Source organism: Stegostoma tigrinum, chromosome 33 (genome assembly GCF_030684315.1).
Source record: "Stegostoma tigrinum isolate sSteTig4 chromosome 33, sSteTig4.hap1, whole genome shotgun sequence".
Taxonomy (NCBI): Eukaryota; Metazoa; Chordata; class Chondrichthyes; order Orectolobiformes; family Stegostomatidae; genus Stegostoma; species Stegostoma tigrinum.
The window spans coordinates 20,074,723-20,096,614 of record NC_081386.1 but is presented as its reverse complement, the minus strand read 5'-3'; the positions used below and the strand labels follow the sequence as shown (position 1 = coordinate 20,096,614).

The window sequence follows — 21,892 nt, the reverse complement described above, 5'->3', positions numbered from 1 at the left end:
TGGTATCCTTGGAAAATTCTATTCTTTGTTTCAAAATAGGGCATTTAGCAAATACTGTACAAAAATAATTTGGATAAAACATGCTGGGTAGTTTCTGTGGTAAAGTCAACACTGTCTCAGAACGAGCAAACTAAATCAATATTCTGGTGTTCACATTTCAGAATAAGCATTCTATAAAACTGAGCAAATGGTTGAGCTTCACTAAGCTGTTCTCATTTCGGACATTTCAATGAAAATATGCCAACAGCAGGTAGCCTGACACTTCGATTAATGATGTTTCACAACTGAAATGACCATCACATTCAGATGCAAAATAAAAGCAGGCAGCAAAACCAAAAACATTCTGGATCGAGGTGGCACTAATAATACTGATCAATTCAGTTCTGATTTGCATGGCTAATTACTAAATTCAAAAATGGATAGCAAAATGTTATTCAGGAATTCAAAAATAACATCATACAAACATGATTATGCTATTACACTGAGCGGTACAATTTTGTCAGTAATACCTTCATTATGCAATAGCAAATATGCATTACAGTTCAGGTAATGATCAGAAATTTGAAGTGCAATGTTAGATATTAGATAGGTAGCAGCTGCTAACTAATTATTCTGTTCATGCATTTCAATGCACGTATCCAGATCTCTGCTTTTTTGTATTTAAGGCAAAATATTGATGCACTTTTTATATGTAGAATCAATCTTACTATAAGTTAAGGGAAGAGACTAATATTAAAGATTTCACACCTTCTTTGGAATCCTTCTTCTTTAAGATTTCCATGTAATTGATCAGTAACTTCTTCCATTTTTTCTGTAAATTGGAGTTATTTTATCAGTGCACAGGTTTTTTTTCAAATCATGTAACCTGCATAGCCTTCAGTGATATGAGTAATGTTAGCTGGAAGCTTACTTATTAAAATGTTAAGAAGCTGTTAACAAAATAAGTTTGTTAGGAAAAGATTCTGATAACTGCAAAAGCTATATTGAGCTGTAAGAATCACAGATCACACTCCATAATTTGTATGCTTTGGATACATGCAAAACAGCATACATAATCACCTTTCATTTCCACAACCTGTCCTTGTAAGTGGTTCTCAATGTCTTGTTTCTGTTTTTGCAGCTCTAATATTTGGAGTTTGAAATCTGGTATGACCTGAATGCACACAAAAATGGTTTACTCCCGATGAAGGAAAATTCAACACCATCAACAACATCGAACATGCAGCAGCTCTCAGGTACAAATGAACCAAACTCAGTGGCATCATTGATACAGGTAGGTCAACATTAACTTTGGGATAGAGGATCTGAATGTCCTGTAAGGCCATAAGAATGTTGGGGTACATATTTCCCTGTACTTAATTATTTTAATTCTTTCCTGCCTAAGTATCTAATTTTAATCCATTTTTCTCCTCTGCTTTTGGAACATAATTCTACTGGTAATTCACCAACACTTTGGCCAAATGGTTAGTTTTCATTGTGAATCTAGTCAATGATACCTTGAAAGTGGTTTGCTATAACAACGATGGAAATTGCATGTTTTCGTATTTCTCAGGGGCTCCTACCAAGGTCAGAGTGGAAAATCAGGGACCTAAGAGTGAAATTCTACCCAAGTACCTAACAGGCTAATTCATATTATGGGTTACTTCAATGTTGGGGGCCATTGTTAGCTGTCCAAGCATTCACTTTTTAATTCCAAGATAGCAATCTATAGAGGGACACTCAAATAAAAGTAAAATATTGCAAATGCTTGAAATCTGAAATAAAGAAGAAAGTACTGGAGAAACTCAGCAGATCTGGCAGATTCTGTGGAATGTGAAACAGAGTTTACATTTCGAGTCTGACATATAGTCATAACAGACTCGAAGTATTAACATCATTTGTCTTTCCACAGATGCTGCCAGACCTGTTGAATTTCCCCATTACCTTCTGTCCTTATTTATTATTGAAGAGGGACAATGGAGAATTTTCTCCCAAGCTCCCCTAATGTTACAGCTACTGACAACTTGAGAGGAATGCAAGATATTCCACTGCAATGTTTTTCTCAGGTTCTGCAAGTGCTGCATATGGAAAACCACAATGGATGGTTTGTTAAAGGGCTGTTGAACCTGTAGTCTATTCTTAAACATAACTTTAAAAGATAAAAGTATTGAAAAGTTAGTTTGTGCCACTACCAAACTGCATTAAATTTGGAATAGGAATAAAATTCCCACTGCCTTTTCTTCCCTGTAACTAACAACAGATGGAGACTTTCAGAGTGTAATATTACTCCAGTTATTGTGTATCTTTCTTGTAATACTACGGTAATTTCTGTTTAATAGCCAATGAACCCATCTTGGCCTTTGCCGACATAAGTTGGAGAGAAACATTTGTAATGTACAGCTCACAAGATCTTAAAGACTTGATTGTACCAGATTTTCTTTAGCCAGTCTGGTCAGTTCCTGCCGAATAGTCTCATTAGTGTCATTTTCTGCTTGGACCTTTTGTTGGAGATGTGTTGTCTCTTCACAGAGCTGATCAATTCTAAAACTGAGCTCCTCGATTTCTTTTTCGTAGTTTTCTTTCTGAGACTGAATATGTATTTCCATCACTCTGTGGAATGGAAAGCCACAACTAATTGAATTATTGCTGTTCCCACTGGTGCAAGTGTCTCTGAAAACACTGCAGAAACTGAAGAAGCTTACTGGAAAGTAACTGGATTAATTGACATTTATACTGAAAATATCAGCAATCTGAGTTGATGTTTGTTCAATGAAAAATAATTAAATATTTGCACACCACTAAAAGGAGGTCATAAACAAAGCCCAACTGGGTTGGACAACAGCCTGACTGACTCAGCAGAGGACAGGACAAAGGATGAGGAGCGATGAGACAGAGAGTTGTGGGGAGGGAGGTTGGAGTGACAGGGTCATACTGGAGCATGGATAAAGAGTGACAATGGGCGGGGGGGGGGGGAGGGAGGACAGGACAAGGAGAGAAGGGGAGTATAGGGAAGAATCATAGAAACCCTGCTGTGAGGAAGCAGGCCATTCCACCTATCAAGCCCATACCAATCCACCAAAGAGCATCCCATCCACACCCACCAATCCTACCCTACAACCCTGCATATTCCTAACCTGCACATCTTTGGGCTGTGGGAAGAAACTGAAGCCCCCAGCAGAAACCCAAGTAGACATGGGGAGAATATATAAATGCCACACGGACTATTACCCCAGGTTGAAATCGAATCCAGGCCCCTGGTCTTGGGAGCCACTGTGCTGCCCCTAGGAGGGATAAAGGTGAGTGGCAAGAAAGAGTGAGGGGAGGTTGGGTGGATGGTGGAGTTTGGTAGGAAGGGAGAACAAGGGTAAAAAAAGAGGTGTGAATAACAGGAGTGGGAGTATAGAGGTGAACGCCTAGAGGGGAAGAGAAGGAGGGTTAAGAAAGGAAAATGATAGCAACAAGAATGTAGAGGGGGTCAACTACCCCAAAACTTAACTCTGGATTTGAAGGGTGTGGAGAGGGGATGTGAACTGATGTTTTTCCACAACCGAATTTGGTCAACTGTGAGTCAAATGGTCAAACTATCCATCTCTACCTCCAAACTGGATCAACAAATGCGAAGGATGGGAAAAGAGAATTTGCTTGAGTCCAGATCTATAAAGGGGCAGGCAAGTGAGAGGAAATCATTGACAACAGGTCTGTACAGAGTTAACAACAATGTTGGGGACATCAGGATCACAATAGGTTTGGGAAAAAGCTACCTGGAAGAAAATTAAATAAGGGTCACAGGAAGCTGAAATCTACCTTTGCAAAGCTCTGAGTGGGCTACAGAAGCAGTGAGTGTGTTTGCAAACTGGGGCAAGATAGGAGATGAGGCAATGAGTAGTGTAGAATAGCTGCCAACAGGAACCAAAACAAAGATCTACAGAATACATGGTCAAGAATATGGCCACAGCTAAAACATCAGTTAGTGTAGGTTGTAATTTCTGCAGTTTCAGGGATGGAGGAGTTCAGGTCACGACTGAGGGACTAGGACAAACATCAATTTTAATCAGCCAGGTAACATCATCTCAACAATGTCACCTGATCCTACAGAACTTTGGAAGAAAACCACACATTATTTTAATGCACAATAGTTGGAGGGAATTTTTAAAAAAAAATCAAAATCTGAGCCAAGCTGGATACCAAGGGATGTAGAAACCAATGTGTTCTGAGTAAGTAAAAGGCAAAATAAAGTCATCATAGTCCCATTCTTTCATCGTAAAGAGATAACTTGTGGCAGTCTGAGCTTGGGGGGGGGGGGGGGGGGGGTGGTCACTATGTCTCAGGCAAGAGGAGAGATTGAGAAGGACAGTTCTTCATGTGAACCTCAGCTGATGTAGGAATTGAACCCACAATGTTGGCATCACCCTGCTACACAGACCAGCTGTCCAGCCAATTGAGTTAACCAAGTAAGTACTGACAAACAGACTGCATTCTTCTTCAACCGCCTCAACCTTTCCACCCCTCTCACCCACTCCAACCTCTCCCCCGCAGAACGGACAGCCCTCCGCTCCAACCCCAACCTCACCATCAAACCCGCAGACAAGGGTGGCACAGTGGTAGTATGGCGCACTGACCTCTACATCGCTGAGGCCAGACGCCAACTCTCCAACACAACCTCCTACCACCCCCTCGATCATGACCCCACACCCGAGCAGCAAACCATCATCTCCAACACCATTCATGACCTCATCACCTCAGGGGACCTCCCACTCACAGCCTCCAACCTCATTGTTCCCCAACCCCGCACAGCCCGTTTCTATCTACTTCCCAAAATCCACAAATCTGCCTGCCCTGGTCGACCCATCGTCTCAGCCTGCTTCTGCACCACCGAACTCATCTCCACCTATCTGGACTCCATTTTCTCCCCTTTGGTCCAGGAACTCCCTACCTACGTCCGTGACACCACCCACGCCACCCACCTCCTCCAGGACTTCCAATTCCCTGGCCCCCAACACCTCATTTTCACCATGGACGTCCAGTCCCTATACACCTGCATTCCGCATGTAGATGGCCTCGAGGCCCTCCGCTTCTTCCTGTCCCGCAGGCCCGCCCAGTCCCCCTCCACCGACACCCTCATCCGCCTAGCCGAACTCGTCCTCACCCTCAACAACTTCTCTTTCGATTCCTCCCACTTCCTACAGACCAAGGGGGTGGCCATGGGCACCCGCATGGGCCCCAGCTATGCCTGCCTCTTTGTAGGTTACGTGGAACAGTCCCTCTTCTGCACCTACACAGGCCCCAAACCCCACCTCTTCCCCCCCTTACATTGATGACTATATCGGCGCCGCCTCTTGCTCCCCAGAGGAGCTTCAACAGTTCATCCACTTCACCAACACCTTCCACCCCAACCTCAAGTTCACCTGGGCCATCTCCAGCACATCCCTCACCTTCCTGGACCTCTCAGTCTCCATCTCAGGCAACCAGCTTGTAACTGATGTCCATTTCAAGCCCAACGACTCCCACAGCTACCTAGAATACACCTCCTCCCACCCACCCTCCTGCAAAGATTCCATCCCCTATTCCCAATTCCTCCGCCTCCGCCGCATCTGCTCCCACGATGAGGCATTCCACTCCCGCACATCCCAGATGTCCAAGTTCTTCAAGGACACCAACTTTCCCCCCAGAGTGATCGAGAACGCCCTTGACCGTGTCTCCCGCATTTCCCGCAACACATCCCTCACACCCCGCCCCCGCCACAACCGCCCAAAGAGGATCCCCCTCGTTCTCACACACCACCCCACCAACCTCCGGATACAACCCATCATCCTCCCACACTTCCGCCATCTACAATCCGACCCCACCACCCAACACATTTTTCCATCCCCACCCCTGTCTGCTTTCCGGAGAGACCACTCTCTCCATGACTCCCTTGTTCGCTCCACACTGCCCTCCAACACCACCACACCCGGCACCTTTCCCTGCAACCGCAGGAAATGCTACACTTGCCCCCACACCTCCTCCCTCACCCCTATCCCAGGCCCCAAGATGACTTTCCACATTAAGCAGAGATTCACCTGCACATCTGCCAATGTGGTATACTGCATCCACTGTACCCGGTGTGGCTTCCTCTACATTGGGGAAACCAAGCGGAGGCTTGGGGACCGTTTTGCAGAACACCTCCGCTCGGTTCGCAATAAACAACTGCACCTCCCAGTCGCAAACCATTTCCACTCCCCCTCCCATTCTTTAGATGACATGTCCATCATGGTCCTCCTGCAGTGCCACAATGATGCCACCCGAAAGTTGCAGGAACAGCAATTCATATTCCGCTTGGGAACCCTGCAGCCCAATGGTATCAATGTAGACTTCACCAGCTTCAAAATCTCCCCTCCCCCGACTGCATCACACAACCAGCCCAGCTCTTCCCCTCCACCCACTGCATCCCAAAACCAGTCCAACCTGTCTCTGCCTCCCTAACCTGTTCTTCCTCTCACCCATCCCTTCCTCCCACCTCAAGCCGCACCTCCATCTCCTACCTACTAACCTCATCCCACCTCCTTGACCTGTCCGTCTTCCCTGGACTGACCTATCCCCTCCATACCTCACCACCTATACTCTCCTCTCCACCTGTCTTCTTTTCTCTCCATCTTCGGTCCGCCTCCCCCTCTCTCCCTATTTATTCCAGAACCCTCACCCCATCCCCCTCTCTGATGAAGGGTCTAGGCCCGAAACGTCAGCTTTTGTGCTCCTGAGATGCTGCTGGGCCTGCTGTGTTCATCCAGCCTCACATTTTATTATCTTGGATTCTCCAGCATCTGCAGTTCCCATTATCACTGCATTCTTCTTACGATGGTTAGATCCTTAAAATCATTTTTCCTGTAAATGTAGTCTTTCTTCTTGACAAAACTGTTGTGAATTCACTCTTCACTGTCTGGGCTCATTACGGTCCAGTTTGTGTTTAAAACCCAGGTATTAACACAAATCGGTCACCGCAGCATGAGTATATATCAAAGATAATGTTTTTACAACCATCTTACAAAATACGTTGCGTTAAGTTACATGATCATTGCTATAATTTGTAGCATATTAAGACGTAATAATGCACTAGATAAAGACAACCCTTTTGTAGTTTTTTTTACTTAATAATTCTATAGTGGAGGACTTAATTACACATAGTTGCAATATGTAGATACGGATACAATGCTTCTGTAGGAAACAGCAGCCCACAAACTGTTCTGCAACTTTGCCGGTATTAACTTAAACAGAAAAGGACTTTATTAATATTCCATCACCTGGTAGCTCTTTTCAATCCTTCATATGCCAACCAGAGCTCTCCATCTTCATTTAGTTGTTCCATATCCTCTGGAGAAAGCCTTAAGTAAAGAATTATTTTAACATATTTAACACAATCAACATATTTTATATTTAAACTTGTTAGCAATTAAAAATGTATTTGGATAACATAACAGGTTTTTATTCAGGTGCACTGAACAGGGAGAATATAGTGGAGAGACATCAAAACCAAACTGGAAGTATTACTGGAACTTACATTTTGCTTTTAGAATTTGGACTTACTGTGGAAAGCCATCAAGCAAGAGTTTCATATCATAACCCTCAAATGACTCACCTACTAGATACTAGGTCTGTGTCACTTTTATATGTACAAGGTACTCATATACAATTGCATCTGTCAAAATTGTTTACTAAATGCTTTATTTCTGTGATCTTTCAACAAAAAAAAATCCTAAATGAATTGGCCATATTTTGCCGCAAGAGACGAAATAACAACTTTTGCTGTTCACCTTATGTACAATTGTACACAGACAATTAGCACATTTTCAGTTCAGATTTTGAGCCTGATGCAACAGAGATGCTATTCAACTAATTATATTGATGAATCAACACAGATAACTGAAAGAAACAGGAATCGTAAGCCACGTTTAAATGGATGCAAAATGAAAATCAGATCTAGGCATGGGATCAAATGCAAGTCAAAAAAAGCAATGTATAAAGGCTATATATTTGTTAGAAATTTGCAACATTAAGTTTATACCTAAGGGAATGAAATGCTATAATTATATTGTTTTTCAGGGTCAGAGGTTGTTCAAACGCAAAATTTTAACTTGCTATGCCATTGTGAACTTAGTTATTCTGTTTGCTTATGGGTCTTTACAGAGGAAATAAGAGTGATTAGCCTAGATTCACATCATCTCAGTGATCTATCTCTGCAGATTCTACCAGAAAAGCCTGCAACACTGCAGCCTGTAAAGTATAACATTGACAGTAGTTTCCATGCTTCCTCATTCACCCGTGCATGTGTAGGTACCATTCCTGCTGTTAATAGGACAGCAACATTTGGGCCAGCAATGGGTTTACGTACTCTTCACGTACAAAACTATTACCTACAGTTCGAAATTTAGTTATAATTGGAAGGCAAGCACAAGGAGAAATAATTCTCATTTTTAAAAAAGGCTAATTATAAAATGAATTATTCTATTCCAGCTCCTATATGACAGCTGGAATGGTGTCAGATTATAATAAACTCTTGAAACATAAGGCTCCTTCAGAGTGGTGCTCGAGTGTCACTTCCTTCTTAATTTGTTACTTTTCTTGATGCTCTTTAAAGCATCTTACCTTTCTTTTCTTGTGTGTGCTTCTTATTAGAAACTTTTAAAATTTTAGTTCATTGTTTTTTTGCAATTTGGGATGAATTTTTCTGTCTCAGTTTTCTATCTTATTTTCTTCTTTCTATTATCAACTCCATTTTGACTTTCCCGGTACCCAGTAAAGAGAAGCAGAATGAAATAGCATAGATTTGAGTCGTAATCACAGGTGCACTCATGTGCGCAAAAGGAGAATGTCTGCTCTCAAAAATATTGCAGTGAAATTCTCTCAAAGTGTATTTCTGCAATGGATGCTGGCTCAAAGAACTGAAGATTTTTTTTAAACCTACTGGCTGGCTTAGTTAAACGGTCTGAAAATCAGTTGCAGCAATAATTAAACCTGATATGTATTTATCCAGTTATTTTCTACATTGTACTTTATTTAATAAAAGCAGAACTTATTTCTGCCCAAGCATCAAAAGGTTAATTTCACCAATGTGCCTACATTTACTGAAATTAGTAGCTACTTCAACAGTGTCAAATTTTCCAGTAAAGAATCAAAATGGTTCATTTGGCTGACAAAGTGATTAATTTGCAGCACTTGAATAGAAGCTTTGCATCTGGACCGTGTATTTTCAAATTTCAGTTGAAGGCCTTACAGCTTAAATAAGACTTCCAATTTACTTTTTTGTCTTAATTTACTTAATTCCGTCCATTCCATTGGACTGAGAGCTAATATCGAGCAAGGCATCACTGAGTTTCAGAAACCTCATGACAAGGTTCAAAATTTCAGATTGAGCAATGATGTTTGTTTTCAAGTTATGATAGTTGGGAGCCAAAATATCAAGTCTCGGTCTTCATTTTAAATACATATTAATAAATTATCTATCATGTTACTGACACACGCAACAAAATAACAGTAACACAGAACAACACTTAGAGCAGTGAAATGCATTGAAGATTTGGAACTAAAGTAAAGACATTGTCAACATCATAAAACACCCAAAGTTATTTACAGGGAGCATGAGGAAACAAAATCTTACACATTATTGTAACTCATTGTCATTAGATAGGATGACCAAAAACTTGCTCAAAAATGAGGGTTTTAAAGTGATGTGCAAACAAAGCAAATGTAATGTGAGATAATTTTTTTTTCACACAGTGAGTTGTTTCAGTAAAAATTGCACTGCTTGGCAGTGCGATGGAGGGAGGTTCAATTAGACATTCAGCAGGGATGATTATGTGGACAGAAATATAGTGTGCACGTACATGGGGCAAAAAGACAGGAGACTGACACGAGGTAACAGAACTGGTGCAGACTCGATGGACTGAAAACCTTTCCTTCTGTGCTGTAACCATAACACCTTAAAGGGAGATAGAGAGGTCAAGTTGCAGAGAGCTGTAATCCAAAGGTTAGAGTTTACACAACTGACGGTGCAGCCATCAAAGGTGGAGCATTCAAAATCAGTGATCTCAGCGTCCAACATTAAAGAACAGTGACTATCTGGAGGGCACAGAGAGATCTGTAAAGAAGAATGGGCACTTGTGAAACTGAAACATTGCCTAGTCAGAAGCAAATGTAGATCATGAAGGGGGAAAGTGAGCGGAACTGGGTATGAATAAGGAAATGGCAGCAGAGTTTTGCGTCACTTCATACTCACAGGGGGTAGAACATGGGAGTGAGGCCAGAAAAAGTGTGTTTTCTCAACACTCAGGTCTGGAGGTAAAATTTTATGGAGAACTATGGAAGTTCTCTCGTATCGATAATAAACGGAGGGGGAAAAAAAGTAATCAAATCGATAAACTGCAGTGTACGTGCCAGTGTGCATTACAGTGTGGCACACTGCAACATATTTAGCAGTTCAGGCAACAGAGGGAGAGAATAAAATAGTATCAGAGATAATGGGAACTGCAGATGCTGGAGATTCCAAGATAATAAAATGTGAGGCTGGATGAACACAGCAGGCCAAGCAGCATCTCTGATGATGAAGGGTCTAGGCCCGAAACGTCAGCTTTTGTGCTCCTGAGATGCTGCTTGGCCTGCTGTGTTCATCCAGCCTCACATTTTATTATCGAGGGAGAGAATTTGACTGGTTTACTACTTTTATATATACCTAAAGACATGTTACTGACTGCAATAGACATTAGCAAGTTCTATTTTGTAAACATTTGGATGCTCTGTAATACGATGGTTTAATTAAACAGCCAGCAAGCCATTTTGTTTTGCTTCCAGTTGATATTATAGAGAACAGTAACAGATGGCAGACTTTCTCAGTCAAAATCCCATGATTCAAACTGACATGCTGCTCTGCTACTAAATTGACTTGGGGAAAAGCCAAGTTTTCTTTCAGCATATTAAAAGGGCAATATTGCTCAGTAAAATTGTTTAGTTCAAACCGTAACTGACTCATTCTGTTCCCAAACCTTCACAGTACTTTATGTCATAATTATTAGTGATAATGCCAAATTTACACAAAAAGTATTCATACCTCTTTCGTAGCTCCTCTCCCTCTAAACCTCCAAGGAGCTGTTTTGTAATTTCTTCTACTTTTTCTGTGAATTGGAATGTGTTTGTACAATTTTACAATGTTAGTTATAGATCACAACTGCCTATAATACCACATGCTACATGATGTTGGAACCTGCTAAAGCATTAGAAACATGAAATATTTACCTAAACTTTTCCAATCTTATGCAGTAAGATGATAATATGAAATTCTGACATTTTCCCACATACTTCTGTTTGACACCAACTATTCTGAAAGGGAAAATCTAGGAGCAAAGCAGCCTCTAGTTAGCTTAGCGAGAGTTAGGAGAACTCCTTACCAATTCACCCGCATCAATAATAGATATTTCTATTCAATATGTTCAGAAATGTTAAGTGATACTGTCAAGTATGGTGGGACTTGAACCCAGATCTTCCAGTCTAGAGGCAGGGATACTAGCACCTCAGCAATTAGACGAGTTTGTAGGGCATTAAGGAAGACAGCTGCTGTTGCTCAAATCTTCCATACAGCTGGCAATCCTAGTGGCTGGTTGCTAGGAGGACGTATTTACTTGGCAGTGTCATAGTTCCGCAAGATTGGCATATCAGCATGCTGCAGCATGAAAACTCCATTACTCCAACTCAGTACAGATCAGAATCAACTTGAATCAAAAACACTTAACGGTGATTCATTGTCAAATGCACAGTAAAAAGTTATTCTCAGTGACCACCTTTGACTGTTACAGAAATTTTAACAGAATTCTGTTACTAGGCAATACCAGCTTGCTCATGTTGGTTGAACGTTCACCTGAAGGAGCAATATAACAAACAGCAGTAACAGAGTGGATTGTTTAATCATCACCAATTGTTTTAAGCAAGCTTTCCCATTAGTAAGCTTTCCCATGCAAAGACTTAGACAGCAATTTTAATCAACAACAGGAACTTGAAGCCAGCCATATCTGATCAGCTGACCTTTATGGAGTCCACCCAATTTTTGTTTCCAATGGTCAATCAGATAAGGTACAGCATGGGTGGCAATCTAGTCCTGCCAACTTTACAAAATGAAAGCTGTCTCCTTAAGTCTCCCGCATGGATTTTAAGTAACAAGGAGGCAACATCTGTAAAATGCTGGCAAATTCTTCCTCATGATTCAAATGGACCAATCAACTGAAACAATGAGTTGGCATAGAGATAACAAGGTGTGGAGCTGGATGAACTCAGCAGGCCAAGCAGCAACTTAGGAGCAGGAAAGCTGATGTTTCGGGCCTAGACCCTTGGCCTACTGTGTTCATCCAGCTCCACACCTTGTTATCTCAGATTCTCCAGCATCTGCAGTTACTATTATCTGCTGCTACTGAGAGTCAGTGATGACAAGAGTGGATATTTGTGGATGTGGTGCCAATCAAGCAGGCTGCTTAGTCCTACATGATGTTCAGCTTCTCGAGTGTTGTTAGAGCTGCACCCATCCAGGCAAGAAGTTTCTAAGTTTCTTAAGCAAACTTAAAAAGGTAGCTGTTTTCATCAAATATAATTTCAGATTGGACATTTATCTAAATATTGAATAATTGAAAAAAATTTCATTCAAGGGATATTGAACAGTTATTTTAAAAAATGTATTCATGGGATATGAACATCACCAGCTAGGCTCGAATTTATTGCCAAGCCTAACTGCCCTTGAGATGAAAGGCATGAATTATCTTCTTGAGCCTAGTGTGTAAGGGACACCTGTTAGGGAGGGGGTTCCAGAATTTTGACCCAGTGGCAGTGAAGGAATGGCAATGTGGTTCCAAGTCAGGGTGATGTAGGGTTTGGAGGGGAACATGTAGGTGTTGCTGCTCCCAAGTGCATTCTGCTCTTGGCCTTTGAGGTGGCAGAGATCAAAGTTTTGGAAGGTACTTCATATAGATGCATTTTAAAAATTATTGTTGAACTAAACATTTGGATGTGCAATAATGCAAAATTAAACTCATTGCTTCTGCAAGATTTGTTTTGAATTTGTCAATTCGTGTTGTGCAGAATACGGCTCTCTCCAATGGTTGTAAAGCCCTCAGGTTAAATTAGCTTTCATTTTGAGTCTAAAACAGGAACCACCTGCATTTTGAGAGCTACATGCAGAACTAAAATCACTGAAGTTGTGCAGAAAATCTAAAGAACAACATGGCTCATTTGGGCGACTTTTCTACATAGAATTACATGGGATTTATGACATAAAAACAGACTATTCAGTCCAACCAGGTTATGCTTCACTCAAGCCTCCTCCCATGGCTTTGTCATCAAAACCTTTAATCATAACCATCTGTTCCCTTCCCCCTCATGTACTTGCTTCCTCACCAGTATATCTGTACTATTGACTCCACCTACTCCCTACAGCAATGAGGATCACACTCTCACCAATCTTTGGCTGAGGAAGTTTATTTTGAATTCGCTGTTGGATGCCTTGGTGATTATTTTACATTGATGGTCTCCAGTTCTGCTCACCTCCACAAGAGGCAGCGTTCTGTCAATATCCACTCAATTAAAACCTTTTAATTTTTTGAAGTGCTCTATTAGGCCACCACCCATCTTAAACTTCAGAAAGAACAGACACAACCTATCAATCATCTCCTAGTATGAATGCCTACACTTTTCTGGCATCATTCTTGTAAATCTTCTCTGCACTATCCCCTGTTCCTTTACACCATTTTTTAAAATATGGTAGCCAGAACTACAGCGCATATGGGTTGCACAGTGGTTAGCACTTCAGCCTCACAGCACCAAGGGCCTGGGTTCGATCCCACCCTTTTTGGGTGACTGCCTGTGTGGAGTCTGTACATTCTCCCCATGTTCTGAGTGGGTTTCTGCTGGGTGCTTTGGTTTCCTCCCACAGTCCAAAGATGTGTAGATTTGGTGGATTGGCTGTGCGAAATTGCCCATTGTGTTCAGGGGTGTCAAAATGCAGGATTACAGGGATAGGATGGGATGCTCCTTGGAGGGTCAGTGTGGATTTGATGGGCTGAATGGCTTACCTCCTCTCTGGAGGGATTCTATGACATTCTGACATTGAGGAGCATTGTTGGAGTGGTGAAGACTAAATTTTAATTTGCATCAGATTGTTGTCAGAGTTACTGGGAAGGCTTCATCCTGATGCCAAGTTACAAAGCTTGAAAGCAGTTCCATCATCCAATATTAGCACCCATTTACCCCAATTAGTACAGTTTCAACAAAATAAAATTAATATGCTCTCCCTTATGGAGAGGCAGTGAATCTACGAAATTGTTGAATGAGGGATAATACAGGGAATTTCATTAAGTTGACTTTAAATTTCCTTAAAGTTAATCCCCTCATTAGTTGAGCCTTACAGAGCTGAAAAAAAATCACAAAATTCAAAGCTCTGTCAACGCTACACTCATTGATTTCATGTGAATTCACCGAGTCACCTTCTTGCCTTAATATTGGGAAATAACATGTACTGGTAATAAAGAGCTAGAAGTCAAAGGTCACTGGGGAGAATGAACAGAAATGCATTTCCAAAGTTTTTCTTTTTTCAAACTTTTGTTCATGTTGCTCATAAAATTAGTTTTAAATGGGATTAAACCAGGGCCTGTGATTTACAACCTCTTCCAAGTATATGCTAGTTTAAATACTTGACTACTCAGGCAGTTTTACCTCTCATTTCTTTTCTTTGCTTTTGCAAACACATTTCCAAATCTTGGCTTTTCATTTCAAGAGTTGCAATGTCTCCTTTAAGTTTTGGAATTACCTGTGAAAAGTTGAGAGATCCATTATTACATACATATTTTACAGCAATTCAAATAATAAACTGTTGTCATGTGCATATCAATAATTAGCCTAATACTACTGACATAATCAGAAATAGAAGTTTAGAACTGGCTCTGAGGTCTTTTGGCGCAGTGGTAGTGACTCTACCTCTAAGCCAGAGGGCCAGGATTCAAATCCCACTGCTCTAGACGTATGTCATAATATCTCTGAGCACGGGTGGATTTGAAATATTTAAATAGAGTATTTGCATATCTTAAAATACCTGCAGTGATTTAAATTGAAAATAATGGTAATCTAGAGCAAAATTGAAAAAAAATCTTGATCAATGAATATATGTACAGATAAAAGAAGTTCAACAGGTCAGTTATCATCATCTTTGGTTTATTGGGATACAGTGAAACACAAATGTTTGTTTGTTTACCTGACATACTACTGTACAGAACCAAACTGCATTTGTGACAATGTATATATAAAGTTATTTTTATGAATAAAGTATATTTTTGAAATGAAAAAAAATTCAGCCAGGGCTCCCTGATTGGACCAGATTAACAGCCCCAATCAGCAAACTCATATTCTGAGGTCGACCTGATTGACATTGTTACAATCACTACAACTTTGGGGAACAATTTTTTTTTAAACTCACTCACAGGATGTGGGCATCTCTAGTTAGACAGCATTTATTGCCCTTCCCTAATTGCCCAGAGGGCAGTTAAGATTCAACCACATTGCTGTGGGTCTGGAGTCACATGTAGGCCAGACCAGGTGAGGATAGCAAACTTTCTTCACTAAAGAGCATTAGTAAACCTGATTGTCACAAAAACCAATTGATTTCTGTTATTAAATCTGTATCCATTTGTACCTTTGTACTTTGCTGCCTAAATATATCAAAAAAATTCAATTGTTAGAACGCAAGGTAGCATGGATGGTAAATTCAAGCAAAACAAATTATCAGCAGTGAACTCTGTCATGTGAAAGAAATGGTATTTGAGGGCTAAGTCATTTGTAATTACAAAAATACTTGCATTAGCTTTTTGGAATGTTGGTAAATGTCTCATTTCAGGTTAATGAAGTTGAATGTCATATTTGCAATGACTGCTCTGTAACTGTCTCCTTAACATACACATTCACATAAATGCTTCTACCTTGGCACTGGATGAGATTTGAGAAACTTGTCAAATAAAAGCAAAATAACGTGGATGCTGGAAATCTGACAGAAGAGCACAAAATGCTGGAGAAATTCGACATGTCCGGCAGTAGCTAAGGATAGAGCTACAGGGTTAACCATTATTACGAAGAACAGTTATACCAGACCTGAAATGTTGACTCTATTTCTTTCTCTCCACAGATGCTACCAGACCTGCTGAGTTTTTTCAACATTCACTGTCTTTATTATGTGAAATCTGTCTTTCTGTTGATGTATGATTACCACAAATACACAGTCTTTCAAGCACTAATAGATATTTTAAAAAGATACATTTTTGTTCCTTTTTTACTAACTGGCCTCCCTGAAATATTTCACCAGGTCGTTTCAGTGTAAAGGGTCGAGATGAAGAATCCATTAGGTCATAAGTTCCACTTGCATGTCAGTGTTTGCATTTTCTACACAAATCTGTTCACAGATATTATCATACACCTCTGGAGCAGATGGGAGTTGAACCTGAGCCTCCTAGTCCAGAGTTAGGGACACTATCACTGCACCACAAGAGCCTCAAGACTTTAATAGAACAGTTCCAGAATTGATTGGGAGCAGGTAATGCTCATTGGACTCTGGCATTTAACAGCTAGTTAATTTGCAATTTACTCATTGGAAGAAATGACAAATCGGCAGTGGGTTTAGTTTAGATTTCTAAAAAAGCCAAGTTAAGGCTAAGACCAGAAAGAAGATTATGTTAAGACTCCAAATTATCCAATTCCAAGCTACAGTTTGTGTGCTATTTGGAGGATAGATTGAAAAACGTGATTTAAATGCTTAAAAAAATGCAAGGTTCTTATTGCCAGAAACCAGTCGGTTATTTCCATCAGATCAGCAGAGATGGTATGGTATATATAGCCAGAATTAGTCCATGTCACAGCATTCCCAGGAAATCAACAATACCAGTAAAGGAAACAAGAGGGGGACAATACATGCCATGATGATACTATGGCTTTAAGTCGTCTATTTGGTCCTGGTTTCATTCATGAAGAAAGGTTGAGACAGAGGTACCAGAGCAGTCTGCTTCAGAGCCCATAAAGCAAACAGCTTGTGAGACATAGAACATAGAAAAGTATAGCCCCTTCGGCCCACGATGTTGTGCCGTGGAATAATCCTAATCCAAAAATAAAATAACCTAACCTACATTCCCCTCAATTCACCTTGGAGTATTTTTTTATTGAAATTCAGAACAATAGAAGCAGCCTGAATGGGTGGGGTCAAGCTCCCACAGAACAATGATTTTTTTTTACTTTTAGTTTTTCTGTAGCAGTTGCTGGGTCTTGAAGTGGAGTTTGGAAGTTGCAGTACATCTCTCCCTGCTACTCTCTCTCTTACACACATACACTTACACGTTTTCTTTTGATGTTTTTCCTCTTGGACTGGAGAATTACATGTGATACAATCTTTAATCACTGAATTTCCTCCGGCCAAGGGTGTGTTTATGGGTTGTTAGAACAGTTGCTGTGTAGTAGTTAACTAATCTTTTATTCTATTAGGTTATTTCAGTTTGTTTTTCCTTTTGTTGTATTTTAACTGTAGTGTATGAATAAAGTGTTTTTTTGCTTCAGATCTGGTAGTTTGACCAACTGAATGCATGAATAGGAAGGGAATAGGGGGATACAGATCCAGTAAGTGAAGACAGTTTTAGTATGGAAGGACAAAAATGTGTTGACACAGGCTTGGAGGGCTGAAGGGCCTGTTCCTGGGCTATATTGTTCTTTTCTCTTTGTTCTTTGCCTGATACTTGCCGTTAAAACAAGAAAAAGTTAGGGTCCAACAGTTACTTCTCAATATATTTTGAGGGGGTTTGGTCTGGTCAATAACAATGCTGAAAGAGAAGAAATCCACTCGTACCAACATATTACATGTCTCACATCTCTTGGCAGATAGGGAAAGAACGAATCAAATGCAAGGACTGATCTAGAAAATGACTAATGAGAAACTAAAGACTCATGAAAAGAAGCAATCCTGAATGACCCAGTCAGGAAATAGGTCATATATTTGCCATATATTTGAAATGAAGTTTGTTGAAGCTTTTCTGACCTCTCAGTCTGTGTGGCTCAAATGTTTCTAAAGAATTTTTTTAAAAACGTGACGTTAAAATTTTTTTTAAAACAAGAGCTGAGTTCTTTGCCAGTAGGGATCATCTTCTGTTCAGGAAAGTAACTCAGAAGGGAAAGGTGGAAACTGATGTCTGAGCTAAACTATGGACTTACAACCAAACCCTCATGAATCTCAAAGCTGCACAATTCAACACATGAAAAATCTGTAAATGAAACTGAGACTGGCGAGCATCAGAAAGGAATCCAAAGCATCTACATTTCACATTTACATGGGCACATATTGGATTAACCATGGAATCATCATTGTGGCTGACCTCTACCAAGTCAGCAGAAACTAACAGTTAATTTTTAGGCACTGCTAAAAATGGCACCACCACCAGCATGCCCATCTCCCAGCTCCATTTCACCCCCAGGCCATTTTCCCCACAGAATGAAATGGGACAGTGGTGTGGGTACAGCCAGCCCCTAACTTGGCAGAAAGCTAACCTACAGGCACCTAAAGCCAAACACTGGAGACCAGCTGGGATTTTGCAGTCAGCTTCCAGGTTCCGTTGTCCGTTGGTAATGGCGCAGCTTCCTGGGAGCGGTTGATCCTCCAGAGATTCTCAGCATCACAGAGACTAGTGTCTTCATCCAATTTGACTGACTCCGCGTGGTATTAAGAAATGGCTAAATACATTAGGTACTGCAAAGGCTCGGGGCTCTTAGAACATCCCAGCATTGTACTGGCAGTGAACATTTAACAAGGCTAACTTGCCATTCAGAGGGTTGGCACCTTAGCTGCCTTGTTTGTGCTGTTGAAGACCAGAGAGCTGGGACCAGGCACAGGCTGGCTGTTTGGCTTCTCAGATGTGAACATAAAACTGAGGGGAAACAAAGTTTCTTAATTCACAGTTTACCCATGAAAGTATATCCAGTAGTTTATTTACCAGGAATTTTAACAGCTGACCAACTGGATCACCTCTGATGGCATCCCTGTTTGAAAGACATCACCATCCCATTGATTGGCGAGACCTGAGAGAGCCTGGCCCCAAATCTCTGCTGATCATCTATTCTGAATCTATCCCATTAATATAATTGGTATTTAATTAAAGCTACATTCTTTTGAAATATCATAAAGCAAGAGCTTTCTCATGCTTACTAGTGCTTCATCAGCCAGTTGTGCTAACTCCTTGCGCAGACCATCATTTATCAGGTACTCCTCTTGAACCTGCTCCTGCAACTGGATTCTTTCCTCTTGTAGATGCTTGACTTGATCAATCAGTGCTTTTATTTGCTGCTCGTAGCTCTCCTTCTGGGTCTCAAAATTATTTTCCAATGTTCTGATAAGGATGAGAGCAGGAAAATTATTGTTTGGTATCAAAATTGTACAGATGATGAAGAAAGATAAACTTGCATTTTTAGAGTATTTTTCATGCCCACCAGATTTTTCAGAGTGCTCCATCACCAATGAAGTACAATTGAAATGCTTAGTAATGAAGGAAAAGTGGCAGCTAATTTACATGCAACAAATCCCACAAACCATACCGTGATAATGAGCAGATAATATCTGCCTCTTGTGATGTTGATTGAGGGATGCATTTTTGGCCAGGACATCAGGGGGTCAGTTAGCTTAGTTGACTGGATGGCAGGTTTGCAATTCAGTGTGGATACAATTCCCAGTCTGCCTGAGGTTACCATGACAATTAACCTCTTCCCATATGGTGGCATGGTGGCTCAGTGGTTCAAACTGCTGCCTCACAGCACCAGGGGCCCAGGCTCGATTCCAGCCTCAGGCAACTGTTTGTGTGGACTCAATGGACTGAATGGCCTCTTTGTGCACTGTATCGATCAGGGATAACTCCCCTGTCCTTCCACAAAATTGTATTGTACCAGGAATTCTTTTGCACCCACATGAGGGGAAACTTGGAGCTTTAGCTTAGAATCTCAGCCAAAAAGACAGACTGTCCAGCACTCTCTACAGTATGGCGGTGTCAGCCTGGAATATTGTGCTCGAGGACAATAATGAGACTTCAGCCCAGAACTCTGTGTTTCCAAGATGCTATACAGATGAAAGTTGCTGCTCTTGTGATTTTTGTAGGCACTGTAAAGTTTTTCCAGGAGCTAAATGGCTGCTTGGCTTCTCAGATGTGAACATATAACTGAGGGGAAACAAAGTTTCTTAATTCACAGTCCAAAGTTTCTTAATTCACAGTCTACCCATGAAAGTATATTCAGTTGTTTATTTGCCAGGAATTGTAACACCTGCTACAGCTTAAACATTCACCGTCATGAAAATTTAATATGGGATCCCAAATGATTTGCTGAGGTCGGTTGGCACTCGAAACCAGCTCGCTCCAGACATTATAAGTACCTTAACTCTCCTTTAGGACATTCACAACTCAGGTTTTCTAACGATGTCTGTTGAGCACTCAAAAGTTATCAGGAGTAAAACTGGATAGCAGCTTCCTTCACAACAATGTGGCAATTTGTTAAAATACCTCAGACTTGGTACATAATCTTCACCTGCAACATGTTATTTATTGCCAGTCCCTAGTTGCCCAGGACAGTTGCAGGTGAATTGCCCATGATTATGTGATTTGCTAGACCATATCATAGGACAGGTAAGTCTCCACCTTATTGCTGTGGGTCTGGAGTCACATGTAGGCCAGACCAGCTAAGGATGGTAGATTCCCTCACCAACATTGGTGATTGAGATCAGCTTTGGTTTCAAGATCATTGTTAATGTATTGAATTTAAATTCTCCTAGATAGGTTGAGGAATTGGAACCCATGTGTCTACAGCTTCAATCCAGACTTCAACATGACCAGTCCATTATCTAGTTCACCATTATCTATCCGTCCTGTACACACATGCTTAAATACTGTTCTGTGGCCAAATTCCATCCAGTCATATTCAGCTCAGGAATGTGGAAACGGCCATAGTTTGTTGTATTTGCTAAATATCAGAAACGGAAGACTGCACTATACTTTTCAATGATCTCACATACTGAAACCAAAGTTGACTTATGGAATCCTTGTTCAGATTGCCGTTTCCACACTGAATTTATTTTAGTGCAGAAAAAACATATTTTTGGAGAATTAAAAAAAAATAAACTTCTTAGCAAGGTAAGATACATAATGTTTCTCACCTCCTCTGCTGTTCTTCCCTTTCTAACTCACTGAGATGTTGGCGTGTGATTTCAGTAATTTTTTCTGTGAACAAACAATTAAATAAGCAGTTATATTGCAGAAAGTATCCAAAAAGAACCTAGACTTCTGCAAATGTTGCCCTCACATTACAGCTCCAATCGCTGGTCTTATAATTCAGTATTAGCAGCCTTGAAGGTCAGTGCATACTTGTGAAATAATCATCTCCATTTCCTTTGTTAATTAATTCTTACACGAAAATAGTCCGTTGATCTGGCCGAGTTGGTTATACCGTCTCTTAAATGTGAATGTTGTGGGTTCAAGTCCTTTTGAGGGATATGGTATCATAATCTAGGGGGTTGCTAACTCAGAGGTCCATTCCTTCCTATGTGAAGTTGAAAAGCAAGTAGCATGTTTATGCAGAAGGAAGGATTTAAAAAAGGGAGAGCATGGAATGGCTACCACAATCAGAGAAATAATTAATAGATAACCATTTTTTTTGGAGTCCATTATGACTCTTATTCTCCACAGATACTGCCAATCTGTTTAGCTTCGCCAACGTGTTTTACTTCAGATTTCTAGCCACTGAAGTATTTTATTTTTATTAAATTCCCTGTAATCTGCCTAGCATCTGCAGAGGTAGCGGACATGATATCCGCAAGCTGCCCCCTCTTTAAGACACTGTTCCTGCCTTATTG

The 21,892-nt window shown here is 40.8% G+C and overlaps 1 protein-coding gene across 4 annotated transcripts in view; it reads right to left on the bottom strand.

Moving 5' to 3' along the window:
- Positions 1 to 21,892, bottom strand: part of LOC125467264 (unconventional myosin-Vc-like) — a 95,044-nt gene that overhangs the window by 14,783 nt on the left and 58,369 nt on the right. For 2 of the 4 annotated variants that reach the window (XM_059639180.1, XM_059639181.1), the window contains exons 24-31: positions 21,197 to 21,260; positions 19,208 to 19,388; positions 14,698 to 14,791; positions 11,057 to 11,120; positions 7,257 to 7,337; positions 2,409 to 2,589; positions 1,060 to 1,153; positions 748 to 811 (exon numbers count right to left, since the gene is read on the bottom strand). In XM_059639180.1, coding sequence (XP_059495163.1) covers positions 748 to 811; positions 1,060 to 1,153; positions 2,409 to 2,589; positions 7,257 to 7,337; positions 11,057 to 11,120; positions 14,698 to 14,791; positions 19,208 to 19,388; positions 21,197 to 21,260 — 823 coding nt within the window. The remainder of the gene's footprint in view (positions 1 to 747; positions 812 to 1,059; positions 1,154 to 2,408; positions 2,590 to 7,256; positions 7,338 to 11,056; positions 11,121 to 14,697; positions 14,792 to 19,207; positions 19,389 to 21,196; positions 21,261 to 21,892) is intronic. The other 2 variants (XM_059639182.1, XM_059639183.1) reach the window with 1 other exon arrangement.